Here is a 26,204-nt window from a genome sequence, read left to right as displayed (position 1 = left end):
TGGACACTCGGGTGAAGAGAGGGGCGGAGCTTTCAACCTGGTGGTGAGTTGGCTGCGATGGTGGGGGAGGATGCCGGACAGACCTGGCAGGCCCAAACGCATTGTGAGGGTCTGCTGGGACCGTCTGGTAGAGTCTCTTGTCAGAGAGAGTTTCAATTCCCACCTCCGGAAGAACTTTGAACATGTCACGAAGGAGGTGCTGGACATTGAGTCCGATTGGACCATGTTCCGCACCTCTATTGTCGAGGCGGCTGATTGGAGCTGTGGCCGCAAGGTAGTTGGTGCCTGTCGTGGCGGTAATCCTGGAACCCATTGGTGGACACCGGCGGTGAGGGATGCCGTCAAGCTGAAGAAGGAGTCCTATCGGGTTCTTTTGGCTCATAGGACTCCTGAGGCAGCGGACAGGTACCGACAGGCCAAGCGGTGTGCGGCTTCAGCGGTGGCAGAGACAAAAACTCGGACATTGGAGGAGTTCGGGGAAGCCATGGAAAACGACTTCCGGACAGCTTCGAAGCGATTCTGGACCACCATCCACCGCCTCAGGAAGGGGAAGCAGTTCACTATCAACACGGTGTATGGTGAGGATGGTGTTCTGCTGACCTCGACTGCGGATGTTGTGGATCGGTGGAGGGAATACTTCGAAGACCTCCTCAATCCCACCAACACGTCTTCCTATGAGGAAGCAGTGCCTGGGGAATCTTTGGTGGGCTCTTCTATTTCTGGGGCTGAGGTAGTTAAAAAGCTCCTCGGTGGCAAGGCCCCGGGGGTGGATGAGACCCACCCAGAGTTCCTTAAGGCTCTGGATGCTGTTGGGCTGTCTTGGTTGACAAGACTCTGCAGCATCACGTGGACATCGGGGGCGGTACCTCTGGATTGGCAGACCGGGGTGGTGGTTCCTCTCTTTAAGAAGGGGAACCGGAGGGTGTGTTCCAACTATCATGGGTTCACACTCCTCAGCATTCTCGGTAAGGTCTATTCAGGTGTACTGGAGAGGAGGCTACGCCGCATAGTCGAACCTCGGATTCAGGAGGAACAGTGTGGTTTTCGTCCTGGTCGTGGAACTGTGGACCAGCTCTATACTCTCGGCAAGGTCCTTGAGGGTGCATGGGAGTTTTCCCAACCAGTCTACATGTGTTTTGTGGACTTGGAGAAGGCATTCGACCGTGTTCCTCCTGTGGAGAGTGCTCAGAGAGTATGGGGTATCGGACTGTCTGATTGTGGCGGTCCGCTCCCTGTACGATCAGTGTCAGAGCTTGGTCCGCATTGCCGGCAGTAAGTCGGACACGTTTCCAGTGAGGGTTGGACTCCGCCAAGGCTGCCCTTTGTCACCCATTCTGTTCATAACTTTTATGGACAGAATTTCTAGGCGCAGTCAAGGCGTTGAGGGGATCCGGTTTGGTGGCTGCAGGATTAGGTCTCTGCTTTTTGCAGATGATGTGGTCCTGATGGCTTCATCTGGCCAGGATCTTCAACTCCCACTGGATCGGTTCACAGCAGAGTGTGAAACGACTGGGATGAGAATCAGCACCTCCAAGTCCGAGTCCAGTTCTCGCCCGGAAAAGGGTGGAGTGCCATCTCCGGGTTGGGGAGGAGACCCTGCCCCAAGTGGAGGAGTTCAAGTACCTAGGAGTCTTGTTCACGAATGAGGGAAGAGTGGATGGTGAGATGGACAGGCGGATCGGTGCGGCGTCTTCAGTAATGCGGACGCTGTATCGATCCGTTGTGGTGAAGAAGGAGCTGAGCCAGAAGGCAAAGCTCTCAATTTACCAATCGATCTACGTTCCCATCCTCACCTATGGTCATGAGCTTTGGGTTATGACCGAAAGGACAAGATCACGGGTACAAGCGGCCGAAATGAGTTTCCTCCGCCGGGTGGCGGGGCTCTCCCTTAGAGATAGGGTGAGAAGCTCTGTCAACCGGGGGGAGCCGCTGCTCCTCCACATGGAGAGGAGCCAGATGAGATGGTTCGGGCATCTGGTCAGGATGCCACCCGAACACCTCCCTAGGGAGAAGTGTAGGCCACGTCCAACCGGTAGGAGGCCACGGGGAAGACCCAGGACACGTTGGGAAGACTATGTCTCCCGGCTGGCCTGGGAATGCCTCGGGATCCCCCGGGAAGAGCTGGATGAAGTGGCTGGGGAGAGGGAAGTCTGGGCTTCCCTGTTTAGGCTGCTGCCCCCGCGACCCGACCTCGGATAAGCGGAAGAAGATGGATGGCATTTTTAATTATTATTTCAATACAACTCATTTACAACCGTTTTTAATTATTTTATAAAAGACCATTTTAATTATTAATTTATAAACGACTATTTTTAATTATTATTTTGTAAATGACCATTTTTTATTATTATTTTATAAACGACCATTTTTTATTATTATTTTATAAGCGACCGTTTTTAATTATTATTTGATAATCAATGGATGGAAGCCCCCTCTGACCCCCCCCCCGCTCTGACTTGCAGTGGTCCGCCCCTCCCCCCCCTTCTTCCCCACACCTGGTGGTAGGATCCAAACACAAACAACATGGCGGCTGATGGTAAGTCGCCTCTCTCTTCCTTTACATTTACACTCCACTCCCGTGACAATGACGCGCGTGTGTGTGGACATGGTTGTGTTTAAATGGTCACGTTTGAAGGCGGTAGAAGTTCTATTTCGCTCATTTAGTGTGAGATTGTGACTGACTTAGTTGGTGCTGAAGGAGACAGTTCTCCCTTTGACTTGAAACACTCATGTTGTTTATTTGAATATTTGTCACTAAAACACTCATGTTGTTTATTTGAATATTTGTCACTAAAACACTCATGTTGTTTATTTGAATATTTGTCACTAAAACACTCATGTTGTTTATTTGAATATTTGTCACTAAAACACTCATGTTGTTTATTTGAATATTTGTCACTAAAACACTCATTTTGTTTATTTTAATATTTGTATGTTTGTCACCAAAACACTCATGTTGTTTATTTTAATATTTGTCAATAAAACACTCATTTTGTTTATTTTAATATTTGTCAATAAAACACTCATTTTGTTTATTTTAATATTTGTATGTTTGTCACTAAAACACTCATGTTGTTTCTTTTAATATTTGTCACTAAAGCACTCATGTTGTTTATTTTAATATTTGTCACTAAAACACTCATGTTGCTTATTTTAATATTTGTCACTAAAACACTCATGTTGTTTATTTTAATATTTGTCAATAAAACACTCATTTTGTTTCTTTTAATATTTGTCACTAAAACACTCACGTTGTTTCTTTTAATATTTGTCACTAAAACACTCATGTTGTTTATTTGAATATTTGTCACTAAAACACTCATGTTGTTTATTTTAATATTTGTCAATAAAACACTCATTTTGTTTATTTTAATATTTGTATGTTTGTCACTAAAACACTCATGTTGTTTATTTTAATATTTGTCACTAAAACACTCATGTTGTTTATTTTAATATTTTTCAATAAAACACTCATGTTGTTTATTTTAATATTTGTCACTAAAACACTCATGTTGTTTATTTTAATATTTGTCACTAAAACACTCATGTTGTTTATTTTAATATTTTTCAATAAAACACTCATGTTGTTTATTTTAATATTTGTCACTAAAACACTCATGTTGTTTATTTTAATATTTGTCACTAAAACACTCATGTTGTTTATTTTAATATTTTTATGTTTGTCACTAAAACACTCATGTTGTTTATTTGAATATTTGTCACTAAAACACTCATGTTGTTTATTTTAATATTAGTCACTAAAACACTCATGTTGTTTATTTGAATATTTGTCACTAAAACACTCATGTTGTTTATTTTAATATTTGTCACTAAAACACTCATGTTGTTTATTTTAATATTTTTATGTTTGTCACTAAAACACTCATGTTGTTTATTTTAATATTTGTCACTAAAACACTCATGTTGTTTATTTTAATATTTTTATGTTTGTCACCAAAACACTCATGTTGTTTATTTTAATATTTGTCACTAAAACACTCATGTTGTTTATTTTAATATTTGTCACTAAAACACTCATGTTGTTTATTTTAATATTTGTCACTAAAACACTCATGTTGTTTATTTTAATATTTTTATGTTTGTCACTAAAACACTCATGTTGTTTCTTTTAATATTTGTCACTAAAACACTCATGTTGTTTATTTGAATATTTGTCACTAAAACACTCATGTTGTTTATTTTAATATTTTTCAATAAAACACTCATGTTGTTTATTTTAATATTTGTCACTAAAACACTCATGTTGTTTATTTTAATATTTGTCACTAAAACACTCATGTTGTTTATTTTAATATTTTTATGTTTGTCACTAAAACACTCATGTTGTTTATTTTAATATTTGTCACTAAAACACTCATGTTGTTTATTTTAATATTAGTCACTAAAACACTCATGTTGTTTATTTTAATATTTGTCACTAAAACACTCATGTTGTTTATTTTAATATTTGTCACTAAAACACTCATGTTGTTTATTTTAATATTTTTATGTTTGTCACTAAAACACTCATGTTGTTTATTTTAATATTTGTCACTAAAACACTCATGTTGTTTATTTTAATATTTTTATGTTTGTCACCAAAACACTCATGTTGTTTATTTTAATATTTGTCACTAAAACACTCATGTTGTTTATTTTAATATTTGTCACTAAAACACTCATGTTGTTTATTTTAATATTTGTCACTAAAACACTCATGTTGTTTATTTTAATATTTGTCACTAAAACACTCATGTTGTTTATTTTAATATTTTTATGTTTGCCACTAAAACACTCATGTTGTTTATTTTAATATTTGTCACTAAAACACTCATGTTGTTTATTTTAATATTTTTATGTTTGTCACTAAAACACTCATGTTGTTTCTTTTAATATTTGTCACTAAAACACTCATGTTGTTTATTTGAATATTTGTCACTAAAACACTCATGTTGTTTATTTTAATATTTTTCAATAAAACACTCATGTTGTTTATTTTAATATTTGTCACTAAAACACTCATGTTGTTTATTTTAATATTTGTCACTAAAACACTCATGTTGTTTATTTTAATATTTTTATGTTTGTCACTAAAACACTCATGTTGTTTATTTTAATATTTGTCACTAAAACACTCATGTTGTTTATTTTAATATTAGTCACTAAAACACTCATGTTGTTTATTTTAATATTTGTCACTAAAACACTCATGTTGTTTATTTTAATATTTGTCACTAAAACACTCATGTTGTTTATTTTAATATTTTTATGTTTGTCACTAAAACACTCATGTTGTTTATTTTAATATTTGTCACTAAAACACTCATGTTGTTTATTTTAATATTTTTATGTTTGTCACCAAAACACTCATGTTGTTTATTTTAATATTTGTCACTAAAACACTCATGTTGTTTATTTTAATATTTGTCACTAAAACACTCATGTTGTTTATTTTAATATTTGTCACTAAAACACTCATGTTGTTTATTTTAATATTTGTCACTAAAACACTCATGTTGTTTATTTTAATATTTTTATGTTTGCCACTAAAACACTCATGTTGTTTATTTTAATATTTGTCACTAAAACACTCATGTTGTTTATTTTAATATTTTTATGTTTGTCACTAAAACACTCATGTTGTTTATTTTAATATTTGTCACTAAAACACTCATGTTGTTTATTTTAATATTTGTCACTAAAACACTCATGTTGTTTATTTTAATATTTGTATGTTTGTCACTAAAACACTCATGTTGTTTATTTTAATATTTGTATGTTTGTCACTAAAACACTCATGTTGTTTATTTTAATATTTGTATGTTTGTCACTAAAACACTCATGTTGTTTATTTTAATATTTGTCACTAAAACACTCATGTTGTTTATTTTAATATTTGTATGTTTGTAACTCAAACACTCATGTTTGTTGTTTATTTCATATAATACACACTTTTATATATATATATGTATATATATATATATATATATATATATATATATATATATATATATATATATATATATATATATATATAAAGTGTGTATGTGTACATATGTATATGTGTGTGCATATATACAGTATATATATACATATACAGATATATATAAATGTATAAATACATATACATACATATATACACATAAAGGGGACCACAAAAAATGTCATTATTGTCTTTATTGTAACAAAAAATGTTAGTGTACATGAAACATATGTTTATTATTGTCATTTAGTCCTTAAATAAAATAGTGAACATACTAGACAACTTGTCTTTTAGTAGTAAGTAAACAAACAAAGACTCCTAATTAGTCTGCTGACGTATGCAGTAACATATTGTGTCATTTATACACCTATTATTTTGTACACATTATGAGGGACAAACTGTAAAAATTCATTTACTGTTAATATCTGCTTATTTTCTCTTTTAACATGTTCTGTCTACACTTCTGTTAAAATGTAATAATCACTTATTCTTCTCTTCTTTGATACTTGACATTAGTTTTGGATGATACCACACATTTAGGTATCGATCCGATACCAAGTAGTTACAGGATCATACATTGCTCATATTCAAAGTCCTCATGTCCAGGGACGTATTTACTGACTTTATAAACATAATATGCATTGTAAGATTTTGTGACGAGAAAAAATATCGATGTAATCGTAGTAGTATCGACTAGATACGCTCTTGTACTTGGTATCATTACAGTGGATGTGAGGTGTAGATCCACCCATGGCATTTGTTTACATTGTGACGCCGGTGAGCTATTGTATCCTCCTACGCTGTGTAGTGAAGCATGTTTAGCTATTACTCGTCCTCCAGTGATAATGCTACTTGTAAGTAATGTACTTTATTTGTCGCCACAGAGACAAGGATTTGTGATTTTAGAAGTAGCAGCTCTTCCTGAGGGTGTTTCAGTGTTATAACTTCACCTTTATCTTTACTTTTTACACCAAAATGCGTCCATTCTCCCTTTTCTGTCTACACACTGTGTCTGCTTGTAAGTACTCTGTGTGTGTGCGCTGCCCAACATGCTCCTCTGCTGGTAAAACCAGCAATGTCACCACGTGACGGCGCGACGTCATGCCCGGGAAGCGGTACTTTTCAAACAGAGTATAGTACCGTTTTTGATTCATTAGTACCGCGATACTATACCAGTACCAGTATACTGTAAAATCCTTAAACAAAGTCAGCACTGCTGTAGATTTAAAAATCGTTTACTATATCTCATTCGTCTTTGCTTCTGGTGAACACCACACAAAAATGTGTAAGCAACGCCCATTTTCGGTTTTGTGGACTTGAATCATTTGTATTTATCCATCTGCTAGAGTCAGCCAGAGACCCAGACGCCACAAGGCAAGTAGAGAGCATCTCTTTATAGAAACTGGGACAGTATAGAAAAAAAAAAACATGTCAGACGTCTGCATTCTTTTTTTGGTGCGCAGTGCCTGGTAATAGAAGGACTGCTACACTTCCCTGAAGAAGAGAGGGCATTATTGCACCCTTCCCATGCTTTAAAAGTAGTATTCTCTATTATGATGTTAGTATATATTTGATTGTATATATCTGTATCATGAATCAGTTTAAAAAACTTATTGGGGTGTTACCATTTAGTGGTCAATTGTAGGGAATATAGAACTAAACGGACTTACTTCTGTTGATGGTCATTCGGTGTTGACTCTGGGTGTGACCATCCCCTCACTGCACGACCAGACACCATATTGGCTTCACTAAAACCAGGTCAGATATTTGGAAATGACATCTAATGAAACAAAACAATGACTAGTTGTTGTTAGATCCACTGTGGACTGGACTCTCACTATTATGTTAGATCCACTATGGACTGGACTCTTACAATATTATGTTAGATCCACTGTGGACTGGACTCTCACTATTATGTTAGATCCACTATGGACTGGACTCTCACTATTATGTTAGATCCACTATGGACTGGACTCTTACAATATTATGTTAGATCCACTGTGGACTGGACTCTCACTATTATGTTAGATCAACTATGGACTGGACTCTCACTATTATGTTAGGTCCACTATGGACTGGACTCTCACTATTATGTTAGATCCACTATGGACTAGACTCTCACTATTATGTTAGATCCACTATGGACTGGACTCTCAGTATTATGTTACATCCACTATGGACTAGACTCTCACTATTATGTTAGATCCACTATGGACTGGACTCTCACTATTATGTTAGATCCACTATGGACTAGACTCTCACTATTATGTTAGATCCACTGTGGACTGGACTCTTACAATATTATGTTAGATCCACTGTGGACTGGACTCTTACAATATTATGTTAGATCCACTATGGACTGGACTCTCTCACTATTATGTTAGATCCACTGTGGACTGGACTCTTACAATATTATGTTAGATCCACTATGGACTGGACTCTCTCACTATTATGTTAGATCCACTATGGACTGGACTCTCTCACTATTATGTTAGATCCACCATGGACTGGACTCTCACTATTATGTTAGATCCACTATGGACTGGACTCTCTCACTATTATGTTAAATCCACTACGGACTGGACTCTCACACTATTATGTTAGATCCACCATGGACTGGACTCTCACACTATTATGTTAGATCCACTATGGACTGGACTCTTACAATATTATGTTAGATCCACTACGGACTGGACTCTCACACTATTATGTTAGATCCACTATGGACTGGACTCTCACACTATTATGTTAGATCCACTATGGACTGGACTCCCACTATTATGTTAGATCCACTATGGACTGGACTCTCACTATTATGTTAGATCCACTATGGACTGGACTCTCACACTATTATGTTAGATCCACTATGGACTGGACTCTCACACTATTATGTTAGATCCACTATGGACTGGACTCTCACTATTATGTTAGATCCACTATGGACTGGACTCTCACTATTATGTTAGATCCACTACGGACTGGACTCTCACACTATTATGTTAGATCCACTATGGACTGGACTCTCACACTATTATGTTAGATCCACTATGGACTGGACTCCCACTATTATGTTAGATCCACTATGGACTGGACTCTCACTATTATGTTAGATCCACTATGGACTGGACTCTCACACTATTATGTTAGATCCACTATGGACTGGACTCTCACACTATTATGTTAGATCCACTATGGACTGGACTCTCACTATTATGTTAGATCCACTATGGACTGGACTCTCACTATTATGTTAGATCCACTATGGACTGGACTCTCACACTATTATGTTAGATCCACTATGGACTGGACTCTCTCACTATTATGTTAGATCCTCTATGGACTCATTTTCATGGATTTGTGTACTTGTTAAACACAGTGAAAATATGTATAGTACTCAGAGTGTTTGAAGGTCATTGTGTGGACTCTTGCATGTTCTCTCCCCGTGCATGTGTGGGTTCTCTCCAGGTATTTTGGCTTCCTCCCACATCTCTAAAACATGCTTGTTAGGTAGGTAGGAGACTCAAATGTGTCCGTAAGTATGAATGTGAGCGTGTCTACAATACACAATGTGTCCTGTGCTGGACTGCTGACTCTCTCTCACCAAAGCCAGCTAATTAGGATGCAGTGAGTAGTAGTACCAGTTTCAAATTAGGAAGATGGAAACACCCATTTTATAAACCATGCATGTTCCAGTGGTCATTAGTTTTGCCACAATCAAGGGTACGTATGTAAGTAGGCGTAATGCGCTGTTGACAACATTGATTGACTTCATCATAGGTCTGGCACTTATGTAAGAGTTTAAGATACCCAACTGCTTGTGTGGCTGTGGATGCGCCATGGTCTGAGCCCAGTAGAGCAGGTGCTGTTGAGACCCCAGGTAGTTAGTTTGTCGTGGCCTGGTTACAGGCAGACACTGACCAGTTTTGTTCAGTGAAGCCATTGTACGAAAATTGAGACGTATTTCTGTGGAAATGTTCGCTTCAAACCAAATCCTACTAAAACCAGGGCTTATGGAAAGAGAGGTACTACTGTATGTGTATCTATATTGTACAACCCCATCCTTTCATAGTATTCTACACCAAAAATCATCTATTATTATTATATTATTATACATACATACAAACCCCGTTTCCATATGAGTTGGGAAATTGTGTTAGATGTAAATATAAACGGAATACATCAACATGGATTCATAGTAAAAGAGTGCGGGTACTAGACTGGCCTGCCTGTAGTCCAGACCTGTCTCCCATTGAAAGTGTGTGGCGCATTATGAAGCCTAAAATACCACAACGGAGACCCCCGGACTGTTGAACAACTTAAGCCAGGGGTGGGCAATTAATTTTTACCGGGGGCCGCATGAGCAACCCGAGCGCTGCTGGAGGGCCACATCGACAATATTTCAATTAAATTTTGCTCAATATTATTTTTGATATATACCATTAGATAAATAATAATAATAATAATAATACTTTCATTTAACCTAACTTAACTTTATACCAAAAGCACTGCTTTGGAAATCATTTGTACCCCTTTCAGAGATCACATTTAGTTCCACTTAAACATCCTCATGTTGCACAATGAAATGTAAGCATAGGATGAAGTGTGCATTCCTGTAACTTTCTCTAGTAATAGCATTCCATGATTATTATAAATAAATTAACATTAATAATAAATGACAGTAAAATAAACACACATATGACTGAGGAGTCATAGTGTAACTTTGTGTGGTGTTTGAGTTGTCCGACTTTTTGTGTGGCCATAAACGCACCAGTGGTTTAGTGGTATGCGTGTTGGGGACAGATGACAAGTTGGTTTTGGCCTGGTTTGTACGGCAGAAAATGACTAGTTTTTCGAGATAGAAGTGTTTTACTGATGTTTTTGGTGTGGTTATGGCCGAATATAAACAGTTTTGCTCAATAAAGTGATCGATATAATTCCTGGCCTCGAAGGATCTCGATAGACGTTACAATAATTGAACGGTGTTCAATTGAAGGGTGTTGACGAACACCGTTAGGGCCGCTTGTTGTCACTGTCACTCAGAGTTGCATTGCAAAATTACACAGAATAAATGTGTTTATTTTGTTCAGAATTCAGATGGGATTTGATTTGGTGCGCGGCATATATTTGCTGTGCGCAGAGGACGCTTGAGCAGTGCGCAATTGCGCAGGCGCGCACCTTAGAGGGAACGTTGCTTGGCAGTCCATGTCTTGTTGAAAACACGCCATTCCTCATCAACTTTTCTCTTTTTAGCGTCTCGGCTGTAAACCGTGCATCACTTGTCGCTGTGCACCTTCACTCACAGGTTACACACGGACATACGCCCATAAATACCACTTTTCTAAATAAAAGCAGCACAGTTGTATTGCGCGCACGACATAGATGTTTTTTCAACTTTATTTTGTAATTTGTGATTGCAGCTGTTCACATTCACACACAATCACGCATGCGCATACGTCCACACGGAAGTAATACAAATAACGCTTTTCAAAACAAAAGCAGCACCGTTGTATTGCATGCTCGACATAGATACTTTTTTAAATTTATTTTGTAATTTATGATTGGCCTCACGCGGGCCGGACAGGGACGCACAAAGGGCCGGATGTGGCCCGCGGGCCGCAGAATGCCCAGGTCTGACTTAAGCTGTACATCAAGCAAGAATGGGAAAGAATTCCACCTGAGAAGCTTCAAAAATGTGTCTCCTCAGTTCCCAAACGTTTAGTGGGTGTTGTTAAAAGGAAAGACCATGTAACTAGGGTTGGGTATCGAGTATCGATTGGAACTGGGACTAACTTTCCGATTCTCCCGGAATCGTTCAAAAGTTTAAATTTCGATTCCTAGTTTCGATACCCAGTCCGCCGACCGGAAAAAAAGAATAAGTCCGCCGACCGGAAGAAGAAGCCGCTGAACATCAACGAAGAAGCGCCCACCGCCGGAAGTGTTAGCATAGCCGAGCCTATGTAGCCGAGCAAGTCAGTCAAGCATGGAGAGCGGGCGTCGGCGGTCGAAAGTGTGGCTTTATTTTACTAAAAAAAATTAAATATCGGCGAAATGTAACACGTGCGACAGGACTGTTTCGGGCTTAGGAGGGTGCACGTTGAACATGATGAAGCACCTCCGAGTTCATGGAGTACAAATAAATGCGTGTCCCGTCTTCGACGCGCTGCGCCGACCGTCCTCCTCTGGCTCCGACGCCCAGCCTGGCACCTCGGTGACTGCACTGCAGTCCGAATCCGGTAAGTAAAACAATATATATGCAATAAATAATGTGTTTTGCGCCAACGTCGAGGCAGCTAACAAATTAGCCCGCGTATTTTTTCATAGACAATTTACAACCTGCTAGCCAGGCTCCGCGATGTGCTCAGCGTACTCCGTTCACCGTAGCGGCAATGGGGAAGATGTCGGTGCCACAGACGGAAGAGTGCCACAGAAAGGTCACTGCACACATAGTCAAAAGACTGCATCCCTTTTCAGGGGTGGAATCTCCAACATTTAGGTTAGTTAAGCAATAACGTTAGAGCTAAGCTAATTGATACTGGGCTAAACAGTAACAGCAACATTACATGTTTGTTTATGTTTGCAGGGATATGGTGAAAACTCTCAACCCAAAATACATACCACCTTCCAGGGACTACCTGTCAAACACATTGATCCCGGCATGGTATAAGAAGAATCGGAACCGAGAATCGTCAGGAATCGGAATCGAAACAAAGAATCGGAATCGTACGAATTCAAACGATACCCAACCCTACATGTAACACAGTGGTGAACATGCCCTTTCCCAACTACTTTGGCACGTGTTGCAGCCATGAAATTCTAAGTTAATTACTATTTGCAAAAAAAAAATAAAGTTTATGAGTTTGAACATCAAATATGTTGTCTTTGTAGTGCATTCAATTGAATATGGGTTGAAAAGGATTTGCAAATCATTGTATTCCGTTTATATTTACATCTAACACAATTTCCCAACTCATATGGAAACGGGGTTTGTACATCTATACATACATAGAGGTCAAGGGAGGTGAGGAAGCGTTGTGTGACAGCCGAGTTGGTAGAACGGCTGGCATTGATGCATGGACGGGCCTTCTGCTTGGTGTGATAAATCTGTTTTGGTCGAAGCTTGACCTTGCTGAGGACCAGTTAGTGGTCCGTGTCACAGTCAGCACTGTGGAACGTCCTTGTGAGAAGCACGCTGTTAAGGGCCTCTTGCCTCGTGATGATGAGGTCGAGCTGGTGCCAATGTTTAGATCTGGGGTGTCTCCAGGATACCTGGTGCAGAGGCTTAGTCTGGAAGAAGGTGTTCATGATGCAGAGCTTGTGGTAGCAGGACAGCTATAGCAGACGTTGTCCATTTTCGTTCATGCTCCCCATTCCAAAATGACCAAGGCAGTCTGGCCAGGATTTGTGGGCAGTACCTACCCTGGCATTGAAGTCTCGCAGAAGGAGCAGATGCTCATTTTTCGGGAAAGTGTTGACAGCCGCGCCGGGCTCCTCGTAGAACTTGTCTTTTGACTCTGGTGGTGAGCAGAGGGTCGGGGCATAAGCAGACAACAGGTTTGTTGGTCCGCTGCTGGTAGAAAGGCGGATTACAAGGATCCGCTCAGAGCCTCCTGTCGGTGGGTCCATCATGGGAAGCAAAGTGTTTTTCACTGCAAGTCCCACGCCATATTCCCAGGTTTTCTCTGCACTCTTTCCCTGCCAGAAGAAAGTATAGTGTTTTTCCTTCAGAGAGCCAAAGTCGGCAAGACGTGTCTCTTGGAGCGCAGCAATGTCGACATTAAGTCGGTGGAGCTCACAGTCAATGATACCGGTCTTGTGCGAGTCGTCAATGTGTTCAAGGCTGTCTGAGAGCCCTGTGCACATTTTCTGACATTCCAGCTTGATACTCGAAGAGCTGGTATCTTTGTTTTCTTTCTCACAGTTTTCGCTTTTTTCTGATCATCATTGGTGCAATTGTTGATGTTTGCTAGTCGTGCTTTATCCTATGCCCCGCCAGGATGATGTTGGCTCTGGCGGGTTGGCACCTAATTGACTGGGGGCTGCCCGGGCGGTGGCCAACCATTAGTCAATGATTCCTCCCACCGTCGGAGCTGGCCTGTGGCGTCCAAAAAAAAACTTACGCCAATCGGGTGGAACTTAAGACTGCCAGCTTCCGTGTTGTTTCCTCTCTTTAGGGGGAGGCTGGAGTGACCTCTCCGTGGCACAAGCGTGGGCAGAAGTTATGGAGATCCTGGGTTGCCCAGTCATCAAGATCCCCCTCTCGGCCGTGACGATGTGGCCCAGAGGAAAGCAAGGCAATACATCTGGCATCGGCTTGGCTGCAGGAGCTGCCTGCAGGGGGTCAGCAGTGACACCCTCACGCCTCAGGGGCTCCACTCCTGATTTTATGTCTGGGTTTACTCCCATAGCCTTTCCTTCTCCCAAAGGTACCACAAGGCAGCGGGTGGGGGGGGGGGTGACGACTATTTGACCCATATGTGGGGCAGTGGTTGCCGGATGCCAGGGCGTGTCCACACACCGGTGGGCCTGCACACTTCGCCTCTGGGGCCCACTGCTGCTCCGAGATCCGAGAGTTTAGCCTGAGACCGCGAGGTCCCAGTTACCGTGTGTGGCCACGAGGAGGCACTGTAGGAGTCTTGGTGGTGGACAGGCTGTGTACCGGCAAGAGGAGGCTTACGTGCTCAGCTCCTCTTTTCACCCCCCGCAAGGAGGGCTAGCCGGTGGCAGTAGCTGAAAGCAGAGAGTAGCAGGCAGAAGCAACATACAACATGCGCTAACTACAAGCACTTCTATGCAGTGCTACTGCACTGATGCATCACACACACCCTGTTTACAAACAACACACATCTATACACACATCTATAAAGACATTTATACATACATACATCTATTCATACATCGATACATACATCTATACACACATACATCAATACACACATACATACATATATTCTACACCAAAAATCATCTGTTATTATTCTCCCATATCCAACAAACTTTGAATCCACAGCCCATCATTTTCATCTAATCCCAACTGTTTGAGTGTCACAACGTGCTGCTTGACCAGGAATCGGGAGCTTTTCAATATCTTTTTTCCCAAATATCTCAGATTACCCAGCATTCTCGGTTGTCCGGGACATTTTATCACATTAAAAATGAATTGGCCATTTTTCGAACTTGCACAATTCCCACATTTCTTTCCCGATTCGAACCGTTCTACTATCAAAACCTTCCACTCATCCTGGACAATCAAACTACTATTTTTCCAAGTTTAAAAACATTCCAGGAATTTCCCGAATTCCTGTTTTTTCAAAGCCATATTTTCACCTCTTGTTCTAAAATTTTCACAGTCCATATTTTTCAACCAATTTTTTTCCGTATAAATTCCGGGTTTTCCCGAAATTCTAAGAATTCCGAAATACCAATCCTTATCGAAAGTGTTACTAAATCAACATTTCTCAACAGATTAAACACATTCCAACCCCAACCCTTTCATATCATCTAGGACAATTGACAATTGCTAGTATCTATATTTAAAAAAAATCCTGGTTTTCCTGAAATCGCCACATTTCCAGGAAGTTCCCATTCAAATGAAAGGACATTTTTAGAGTTCTAAAAGGCCCACATTTCTCAACTTGTTGCGCCATTTTTTACCCGATTCGAACTTTTCAGCCGATAACACACAGTGCTCACCCTAGATATCAAAGGCAAAACCATGTTTCCATTTTTCAAGGTTCCCGATTTTCTCACAATTTTTAGGAATTTCTCCGCATTGACAGTGAATGGGCAAACGTCTGCAGATCCCACATTTCTCATCCAATTTGAATCGTTCCAACATCCACACACTGCACTTACTCTGGACCTTGAAGCCAGCACGTTTCCAGGTCCCAAAAATTCCCTAATTAACCGGATTTTCCAGGAATTTTCCCCGCCCAATGAAAATGAATGGCCAATATACAAACCTCTTTATACCCCACATTTTTCAAACCATTGGAACCATTTCAACATCCCCACACTCCTCTCATCCTGGACATCCAAGCAGTTCAGTTCCACTCACGTCTATAGAGCATTCACATCTACCAGAACTGCCAATTCTAGTTTGCAATGTTTTCTTTTTCTGCAGTAAATTATTTAGGCGTTAAGTAATCAGTTTTGTGATGTAACGAACTGACTTGTCTCCTCAAAATGCATTAGAAATATATCTGACAAGTGTGAGTGTTAAATGAAGGAACATGGGGAGCTTCCTCCCACACACAGCTGGACAACAGTACAGTATTATGAGCCTTTCAGTCTTGCCATCTAGTGTCTGTGCCTGGCTCACCACCAGATAGGATGAATTTATATCTAAAAATAATATTTGCTAAGGATAGAGAAGAAGCTACATATGGACAAACACACATGGCAGAGGAAGAATATTGTACACCTCGAGGTTACATTAAGACTGTGTCATAAAAACCATGCCATATATATATATGTATATATATATATATGCATGCGTACCAATGTTCCCTCTAAGGTGCGCGCCTGTGCAATTTCGCACTGCTCAAGCGTCCTCTGCGCACGGCAAATCTATGCCACGCTCAAAATCAAATAAACAAATAAGCGCATTACAATTTTTGACACACGGACACGACAGAGAAAACAGTTTTCGTCATCATTGTTCAACGCTTTGAGGACATGAATTTCATCCATCACTTTACTGAGCAAAACTCTTTATTGTCGGCCATAAACACATCACCAAAACATTAGTAAAAAAAATGATATCTAGCAAAACTGGTCATTTTCTGCAGTACAAACCAGACCAAATGCAACTTTGTCATATCAACAGCAGCCGCTCGCTCTTTCTTTTCTCACCAACACATGCACGGCACTTAGCCAGTGATGCGTTTACAGCCACACAAAAAGTCGGACAACTCCAACACCACACATAAAGTGTCATTCCAGGTCGTTACACTATGATTTACCAATCAAATGTGTGCTTATTCTATTGTCATTTATTAGAAATCTTAATTGATAAATATTAATCATGAAATGCTGTTAGTATATTAAATAAATACTAATAAAAATATATTTTTTACAAACAGGAAGTTGCAGGAATGTACACATGATCCCCTGCTTACATCTCATTGTGCAACATGTGAATGTTTTAATGGGAACTAAATGCAATGTCTGAAAGGGGTACAAACTATTTCCAAAGCAGGACCTCCACCCAGACAAACAATACAAGTACACAGTTCATGAAAACAATATTTGTTGTTATTGTCATTGTAAGTGGGCCTAAACACTTATATTAAAAATGAAAATGACTGCTGTCATTTGATTATAATAATAAGATAATGTTGTCTGTCTATCTGTGTTGGCCCTGCGATGAGGTGGGGACTTGTCCAGGGTGTACCCCGCCTTCCGTCCAAATGCAGCTGAAATAGGCTCCAGCTGCATTCGAGTGGCCAAAAAGTTCAATTTTGGTCTCATCACTCCAAATTACTTTGTTCCAGAAGTTTTGAGGCTTGTCTCTGTGCTGTTTGGCGTAATGTAAGTGGGACACTTTGTGACATTTGCGCAGAAATGGCTTTCTTCTGGCGACTCGACCATGCAGCCCATTTTTCTTCAAGTGCCTCCTTATTGTGCATCTTGAAACAGCCACACCACAATTTTTCAGAGAGTCCTATATTTCAGCTGAAGTTATTTGTGGATTTTTCTTTGCATCTCGAACAATTTTCCTGGCTGTTGTGGCTGAAATCTTTGCTGGTCTACCTGAATCCCTCATTTTCCACTTCCTAATCAGCGTTTGAACACTGCTGATTGGCATTCTCAATTCCTTGGATATCTTTTTATACCCCTTTCCTGTTTTATGCAGTTCAATTACCTTTTCTCGCAGATCCTTTGACAATTATTTTGCCTGCCCCATGACTCAGAATCCAGAAACATGTGTGCAGCACTGGATGAAAGATGCAATGGTCTGTCAGAAGTCCAGGAACTCACTGACCTTTTATACACACACATTCATTACAAACTAACAGGTCACAGGTGAGGATTGGAACCTTGATTAGCCATTCAATCCTGTTGGTGTCAACTTTTGTGCATGTTATCAGATCAAAGTCACTGGGGTATGTAAACTTTTGATCAGGGTCGTTTGGGTACTTTCTTTTGTCATTTTGATTTAAAAAGAGTAAACGCAGTTGTTTGCCAAAAAATAGCTTCACACAACCATTAAGCATGAGTGGAAGAAAGGTTTTTGTGTTATCATTCATATTCTCTGAAGAATGGCCAAGAAATCATAAATTCTTATTTACTTATGAGCACAACTGTGTATATATTAGGGCTGCAACAACTAATCGATTAAATCGATTAAAATCGATTATCAAAATAGTTGGCGATTAATTTATTCATCGATTCGTTGGAACTATGCTATGCGCATGCGCGGAGGCTTTTTTTTGTTTGTTTTTTTCTTTTCTTTTTTTCTGTGTTATTATTGGTGTATGCTGCACCCCCAATGTCCACAACATGGTGCCAGTATGCTTGTTTTTTTTTCAATAAAATACTGGAAAGGATAGAAATGTAGTTTGTCTCCTTTATCCGATTATTAATCGATTAATCGAAGTAATAATCGTCAGATTAATCGATTATCAAATTAATCGCTAGTTGCAGCCCTAGTATATATATATATATATATATATATATATATATATATATATATATATATATATATATATATATATATATATATATATATATATATATATGTATATATATATATATATATATATATATACTGTATATATATACACACATATGTATATGTATATGTCATCGAGTAATTTGCCTAATTTGCTACGATGATATGATTTTCTTTAAAAAGGCTCAAAAAATGTATACATACATTTAAAACAAATTGGTTTGCCATATTTTCAATTGTTGCTGTTTTTTGTAAAAGGTGTTTAGAGACTTTTAATGACTTTTCAAAATTGGAAACAACTAGCAACAAATCTAGTGTTGTTATAGAATGTAGTCGTGTTAGATACTCTACTACAACGTCCCTGACTAAAGAGGCTGAAGCGAGCATGTTGATCTCCTTGGACTTTCTCTTTTTAAAAGCCGCCACTGTCTTCTTAGTATTTGCACATTTTGTAGATGGCTGTCCGCGCGACTATATTGGTGATATATATATATAGATAAAAAAATCACGTCTACATCACAGACATGCTGACAACGCTCCGGACAATGGCGTGCGTTTTGTTTACATCCGATTTCGGTAACGCTGTTTTCGGTGGTCAAGTTTTCGGCACATCACCTGTCAATAGTGCGCAAATAATAGGCTATATGTATCAATTCATACTGTAATACTAACCTTACTGTTTTATGTGCCTGTAGTTTAGATTTGTAGTTCAGTTTTTCCCATGTTTACAAACACACCGTCCGTGCCTGAGAGGTGATTGGCGGAGAATGAGGAAGTGTTGAAATTGTGCAGTTGTTCGTTATCATAAGATTGGTAATAAAAGTTAAAAATAGCATTGTGTGATTTCTTCTGGGGGCTACAATATAAATAAATGACTTTAATTCATTTGCAAGTAATAAAAACAAATCCTCCTAGGTCCCTTTGAACATGCACTGTGTGTATCCATGGTGTTGTCTAGCGTTCCCTCATCATGGAAATGCATTGTCTCTCCAGGTGGCGAGCGTAGCTGTGGAGTACATGAGTTGATCTGCGTGAGAAAAGGTAGGGGCAGAGGGGCACCTCTCACACCACCCTGTTCATTGTCACCAATGTGATCATACATGTTTTTCTGCACGTGTTGTTTTTAGAGGTGGCAAAAGTCATCGATGCGTCGCGATTAGAACGTGGGCGATTCATGAATCGATTATTTACGTATGTTAAAGTAATACAAACGGTTCTAAAATGCGACATTAATGCTGTTGTTCTCTAAACCAGAGATTGTCAAACTGTGGTACGTCAAAAAATCACTTGATTAAAGTACGCTGTTTTATTTTCCTGTATTTACACAGTGTTACTGTTCAGACTGTGTAATGTTACAGTAGATCCAAATATTAGATGTACTGGTTAAACAAAACTTGATTTTATTGAATAATTAGGGCGACTACGCTACTATATTTTAAATAAAAAACTTCTGAAACTAGCGATGTCCGATAATAGCTTTTTTGCCGATATCCGATATTCCGATATTGTCCAACTCTTAATTACCGATTCCGATATCAAGCGATACCTATATATATACAGTGGTGGAAATAACACATTATTATGCCTAATTTTATTGTGATGCCCCACTGGATGCATTAAACAATGTAACAAGGTTTTCCAAAATAAATCAACTCAAGTTATGGTAAAAAATGCCAACATGGCACTGCCATATTTATTATTGAAGTCACAAAGTGCATTATTTTTTTTAACATGCCTCAAAACAGCAGCTTGGAATTTGGGACATGCTCTCCCTGAGAGAGCATGAGGATGTTGAGGTGGGTGGGGCTAGGGGGCAGCGGGGGGTGTATATTGTAGCGTCCCGGAAGAGTTAGTGCTGCAAAGGGTTCTGGGTATTTGTTCTGTTGTGTTTATGTTGTGTTACGTTGCGGATGTTCTCCCGAAATGTGTTTGTCATTCTTGTTGGGTGTGGGTTCACAGTGTGGCGCATATTTGTAACAGTGTTAAACTTGTTTATACGGCTACCCTCAGTGTGACCTGTATGGCTGTTGACCAAGTATGGCTTGCATTCACTTGTGTGTGTGAAAAGCCGTATATGTTATGTGATTGGGCCGGCACGCAAAGGCAGTGCCTTTAAGGTTTATTGTGTACTTCTCCCTACGTCCGTGTACACAGCGGCGTTTTAAAAAGTCATAAATTGTACTTTTTGAAACCGATACGAATAAATTTGAAACAGATACCGATAATTTCCGATATTACATTTTAAAGCATTTATCGGCAATCCGATATTATCGGACATCCCTATCTGAAACTGCAGTGTTTCCCACACATTCATTTATTTGTGGCGGCCCGCCACAAAAGAATTACGTCCGCCACAATTTTTTTTTTTTTTTTTTTTTTTTGTCCTGTCCAGCTTCTCAGGCAAATCATATAGTTGATGTAGATGCCCATATCGGCTGTTCAGATTGACTTTACAAAAGAGAAGTGTAGGATACTTCTCTTGTTGCCTTATTTGTATTTGACCACTACTGTTTTCTGTTTATTTGTTACTGACTGTGGCAGGACACCTCTGCCTCTGTTTCACTTTATGTTGCTGGTAAATAATATGGTTGTAGTAGTAGGCTAAAGTTAAATTATTTAGTATGCACTAATTAAAGGGGCAGAGCTTTAAGAGACATTTTAGGTTTTTTTTTTTATAAGATATATTTTTTGTAAGAACCACAATTAATAAATATATTTCAGTGAATAACTTATTGTTCAAATCTGTATATAAATATGTACATAAAGTGTTGTAATTATATTGTAAAATGGATGGATGGACGTTTAAAACAAAACTGTTATATTAATTAGTAAGTATACATTTTTTTAGCCTTTTTAGAGAAAATCATATCATTGTAGTAAATTATGCAAATTACTCGATGATGTCATGGTGACCACGCCCATAGCCACGCCCCCACCGCCACAGGTATCTTGGCAGTTTATGGGAAACACTGAACTGCTTCTTGGCTCCAGCAGCCTTCGTCGCTTTGAGGACTTTCAACCTCACGGTCTTGCTGAGCGGTCGACACTCTCTGACGGTGACGTCCCTAAACCATGGTGACAGATGCACGGATGAAAGCTGAATATCACAACCTGATATCGGACATGTTTGACATTCTAAAAATGTGTACGGGATTGTACGGTGCTTGTATAGTATCGCGGTACTATTGAATCAAAAGCGGTACTATACTCAGTTTGAAAAGTACCGCTTCCCGGGCATGTCGTCACGTGGTGTCATTGCTGGTTTGACTGGCAGAGGAGCATGTTGGGCAGCGCACACACACAGAGTACTTACAAGCAAACACAGTATGTAGACAGAAAAGGGAGAATGGACGCATTTTGGTGTAGAAAGTCAAGATAAAGGAGAAGGTATAACACTGAAACACCCTCAGGAAGAGCTGCTTTAAGACATGGCTAGCTAGCTATTAGTTAACATCCATCCATAGTGTTTTAGCTACTTCTAAATCACAAATTCTTGTCTCTATGGCGACAAATAAAGTAAGTTTCTTACCTATATTATTATCACTGGAGGACGAGGAATAGCTAAACATGCTTCACTACACAGCGTAGGAGGATACAATAGCTCACCGGCGTCACAATGTAAACAAATGCCATGGGTGGATCTACACCTGACATCCACTGTAATGATACCAAGTACAAGAGTGTATCTTTTTTCATTTAAAAAAAAAAAAGCATTTAATGTTTATAAAGTCAGTAAATATGTCCCTGGACACATGAGGACTTTGAACATGACCAATGTATGATCCTGTAACTACTTGGTATCGGATCGATACCTAAATGTGTGGTATCATCCAAAACTAATGTAAAGTGTCAAACAAGAGAAGAATAAGTGATTATTACATTTTAACAGAAGTGTAGATAGAACATGTTAAAAGTAGGGTTGGGTATCGTTTGAATTCGAACGATTCCGATTCCGATTCTTCGTTCCGATTCCTGACGCTCCTCGATTCCGATTCTTTTAAGAGGCAGGGTCAAAAAAAAAGTTTAGGATATTTTAAATGAGCTAGCTAACCTACAGTCTTTCTGAATGAAATAGTCTGACATTCTCCATCAATTTTAATTCTATTAACTTTTTATGAACTTTACTATAAATTCCTCACAGGGCTGTTTTCAACTAGAATATAAATATCAAATCTATGAACTTCAATATAAATATTATAAATTATGAATACATTTTCCCAGGGGTGCACTTTCCTCAAGAGAGCTTTATTTTTGAAAACCTCATGAAAACACATTTACACACACAAGTGTATGATGCTGCAGGAAACCTCATGAAAACACATTTACACACACAAGTGTATGATGCTGCAGGAAACCTCATGAAAACACATTTACACACACAAGTGTATGATCCTGCAGGAAACCTCATGAAAACACATTTACACACACAAGTGTATGATCCTGCAGGAAACCTCATGAAAACACATTTACACACATAAGTGTATGATCCTGCAGGAAACCTCATGAAAACACATTTACACACACAAGTGTATGATCCTGCAGGAAACCTCATAAAACACATTTACACACACAAGTGTATGATGCTGCAGGAAACCTCATGAAAACACATTTACACACACAAGTGTATGATCCTGCAGGAAACCTCATGAAAACACATTTACACACAAGTGTATGATCCTGCAGGAAACCTCATGAAAACACATTTACACACATAAGTGTATGATCCTGCAGGAAACCTCATGAAAACACATTTACACACACAAGTGTATGATCCTGCAGGAAACCTCATAAAACACATATACACACACAAGTGTATGATCCTGCAGGAAACCTCATGAAAACACATTTACACACACAAGTGTATGATCCTGCAGGAAACCTCATGAAAACACATTTACACACATAAGTGTATGATCCTGCAGGAAACCTCATGAAAACACATTTACACACAAGTGTATGATCCTGCAGGAAACCTCATGAAAACACATTTACACACACAAGTGTATGATCCTGCAGGAAACCTCATGAAAACACATTTACACATAAGTGTATGATCCTGCAGGAAACCTCATGAAAACACATTTACACACACAAGTGTATGATCCTGCAGGAAACCTCATGAAAACACATTTACACACAAGTGTATGATCCTGCAGGAAACCTCATGAAAACACATTTACACACATAAGTGTATGATCCTGCAGGAAACCTCATGAAAACACATTTACACACACAAGTGTATGATCCTGCAGGAAACCTCATAAAACACATATACACACACAAGTGTATGATCCTGCAGGAAACCTCATGAAAACACATTTACACACACAAGTGTATGATTCTGCAGGAAACCTCATGAAAACACATTTACACACATAAGTGTATGATCCTGCAGGAAACCTCATGAAAACACATTTACACACAAGTGTATGATCCTGCAGGAAACCTCATGAAAACACATTTACACACACAAGTGTATGATCCTGCAGGAAATCTCATGAAAACACATTTACACACACAAGTGTATGATCCTGCAGGAAACCTCATGAAAACACATTTACACACACAAGTGTATGATCCTGCAGGAAACCTCATAAAACACATATACACACACAAGTGTATGATCCTGCAGGAAACCTCATGAAAACACATTTACACACACAAGTGTATGATTCTGCAGGAAACCTCATGAAAACACATTTACACACAAGTGTATGATCCTGCAGGAAACCTCATGAAAACACATTTACACATACAAGTGTATGATCCTGCAGGAAACCTCATGAAAACATATTTACACATAAGTGTATGATCCTGCAGGAAACCTCATGAAAACACATTTACACACACAAGTGTATGATCCTGCAGGAAACCTCATGAAAACACATTTACACACACAAGTGTATGATCCTGCAGGAAACCTCATAAAACACATTTACACACACAAGTGTATGATCCTGCAGGAAACCTCATGAAAACACATTTACACACACAAGTGTATGATCCTGCAGGAAACCTCATGAAAACACATTTACACACACAAGTGTATGATGCTGCAGGAAACCTCATGAAAACACCATTACACACACAAGTGTATGATGCTGCAGGAAACCTCATGAAAACACATTTACACACACAAGTGTATGATGCTGCAGGAAACCTCATGAAAACACATTTACACACACAAGTGTATGATGCTGCAGGAAACCTCATGAAAACACATTTACACACACAAGTGTATGATGCTGCAGGAAACCTCATGAAAACACATTTACACACACAAGTGTATGATCCTGCAGGAAACCTCATGAAAACACATTTACACACACAAGTGTATGATGCTGCAGGAAACTTCATGAAAACACATTTACACACACAAGTGTATGATGCTGCAGGAAACCTCATGAAAACACATTTACACATACAAGCGTATGATACTGCAGGAAACCTCATGAAAACACATTTACACACACAAGTGTATGATCCTGCAGGAAACCTCATGAAAACACATTTACACACACAAGTGTATGATGCTGCAGGAAACCTCATGAAAACACATTTACACATAAGTGTATGATGCTGCAGGAAACCTCATGAAAACACATTTACACACACAAGTGTATGATCCTGCAGGAAACCTCATGAAAACACATTTACACACACAAGTGTATGATGCTGCAGGAAACCTCATGAAAACACATTTACACATAAGTGTATGATGCTGCAGGAAACCTCATGAAAACACATTTACACACACAAGTGTATGATGCTGCAGGAAACCTCATGAAAACACATTTACACACACAAGTGTATGATGCTGCAGGAAACCTCATGAAAACACATTTACACACACAAGTGTATGATGCTGCAGGAAACCTCATGAAAACACATTTACACACACAAGTGTATGATGCTGCAGGTACTTAAAAATGTTACCGTGCTCCCACTGATGGGCTAACCTGGTGCAGAAAAGCAAATAAACAATAAGAAACAACTTGCAAAAGCCAGTCCAGATTAGCAGCAGGTACAGTATAAAATCAGAGACAGTTGTTGTTTAGGAAAATGACCATACCCGCCTTCTCAGGCAGGATGCGTGAGTGTTCTGGACAGATAGTGTCTCCTGCTGTGGAAAATACACGTTCGCTGGGTGTGGAAGAAGCTTGAACGCATAAATAGGAGAAAGCGAGATCTGACAGCAAAGGATAAGTCTTTTGTTGGTTCCACCGGACCACCACCATGCAGCAGGGTCGTCAGACATAAGTATCGGTGGAACGTCCTGGTACATCTGCAGCTCTCTCTCCACTCGTTTCTTGATGGACATGGAGCTCTGTTATTTCGCGCTTATTTCTTTTTTTTTTTGTAAAGTAAAGCCACACATTCGACCGCCGACGCCCGCTATCCATGCTTGAGCTTGACTGACTCGCTCGGCTATGCTAACACTTCCGGCGGTGGGCGCTTCTTCGTTGGTGTTCAGCGGCTTCTTCTTCCGGTCCGGCGGACATATTTTTTTCCGGTCGGCGGACTGGGTATCGAAACTAGGAATCGAAA

General features: G+C 39.3%; 1 protein-coding gene across 2 annotated transcripts in view; it reads left to right on the top strand.

The window, feature by feature from the left end:
• The first annotated feature begins 2,476 nt into the window (after positions 1–2,476).
• The window catches only part of LOC133641071 (synaptotagmin-14-like), a 97,773-nt gene continuing 74,045 nt past the window's right edge, over positions 2,477–26,204 (top strand). The window contains exons 1-4 of one of the 2 annotated variants that reach the window (XM_062034905.1): positions 11,692–12,216; positions 12,305–12,476; positions 12,564–12,703; positions 19,650–19,697. In XM_062034905.1, the coding sequence (XP_061890889.1) occupies positions 12,084–12,216; positions 12,305–12,476; positions 12,564–12,703; positions 19,650–19,697 (493 nt within the window). In that variant the 5' untranslated portion in view covers positions 11,692–12,083. Of the gene's footprint in view, positions 2,537–11,691; positions 12,217–12,304; positions 12,477–12,563; positions 12,704–19,649; positions 19,698–26,204 lie in introns of those variants that run through there. The other variant, XM_062034906.1, reaches the window with a different exon arrangement.

Source organism: Entelurus aequoreus, linkage group LG23, assembly GCF_033978785.1.
Source record: "Entelurus aequoreus isolate RoL-2023_Sb linkage group LG23, RoL_Eaeq_v1.1, whole genome shotgun sequence".
Taxonomy (NCBI): Eukaryota; Metazoa; Chordata; class Actinopteri; order Syngnathiformes; family Syngnathidae; genus Entelurus; species Entelurus aequoreus.
The sequence above is the reverse complement of the archived record's forward strand: the minus strand, read 5'-3'. Positions and strand labels throughout refer to the sequence as shown.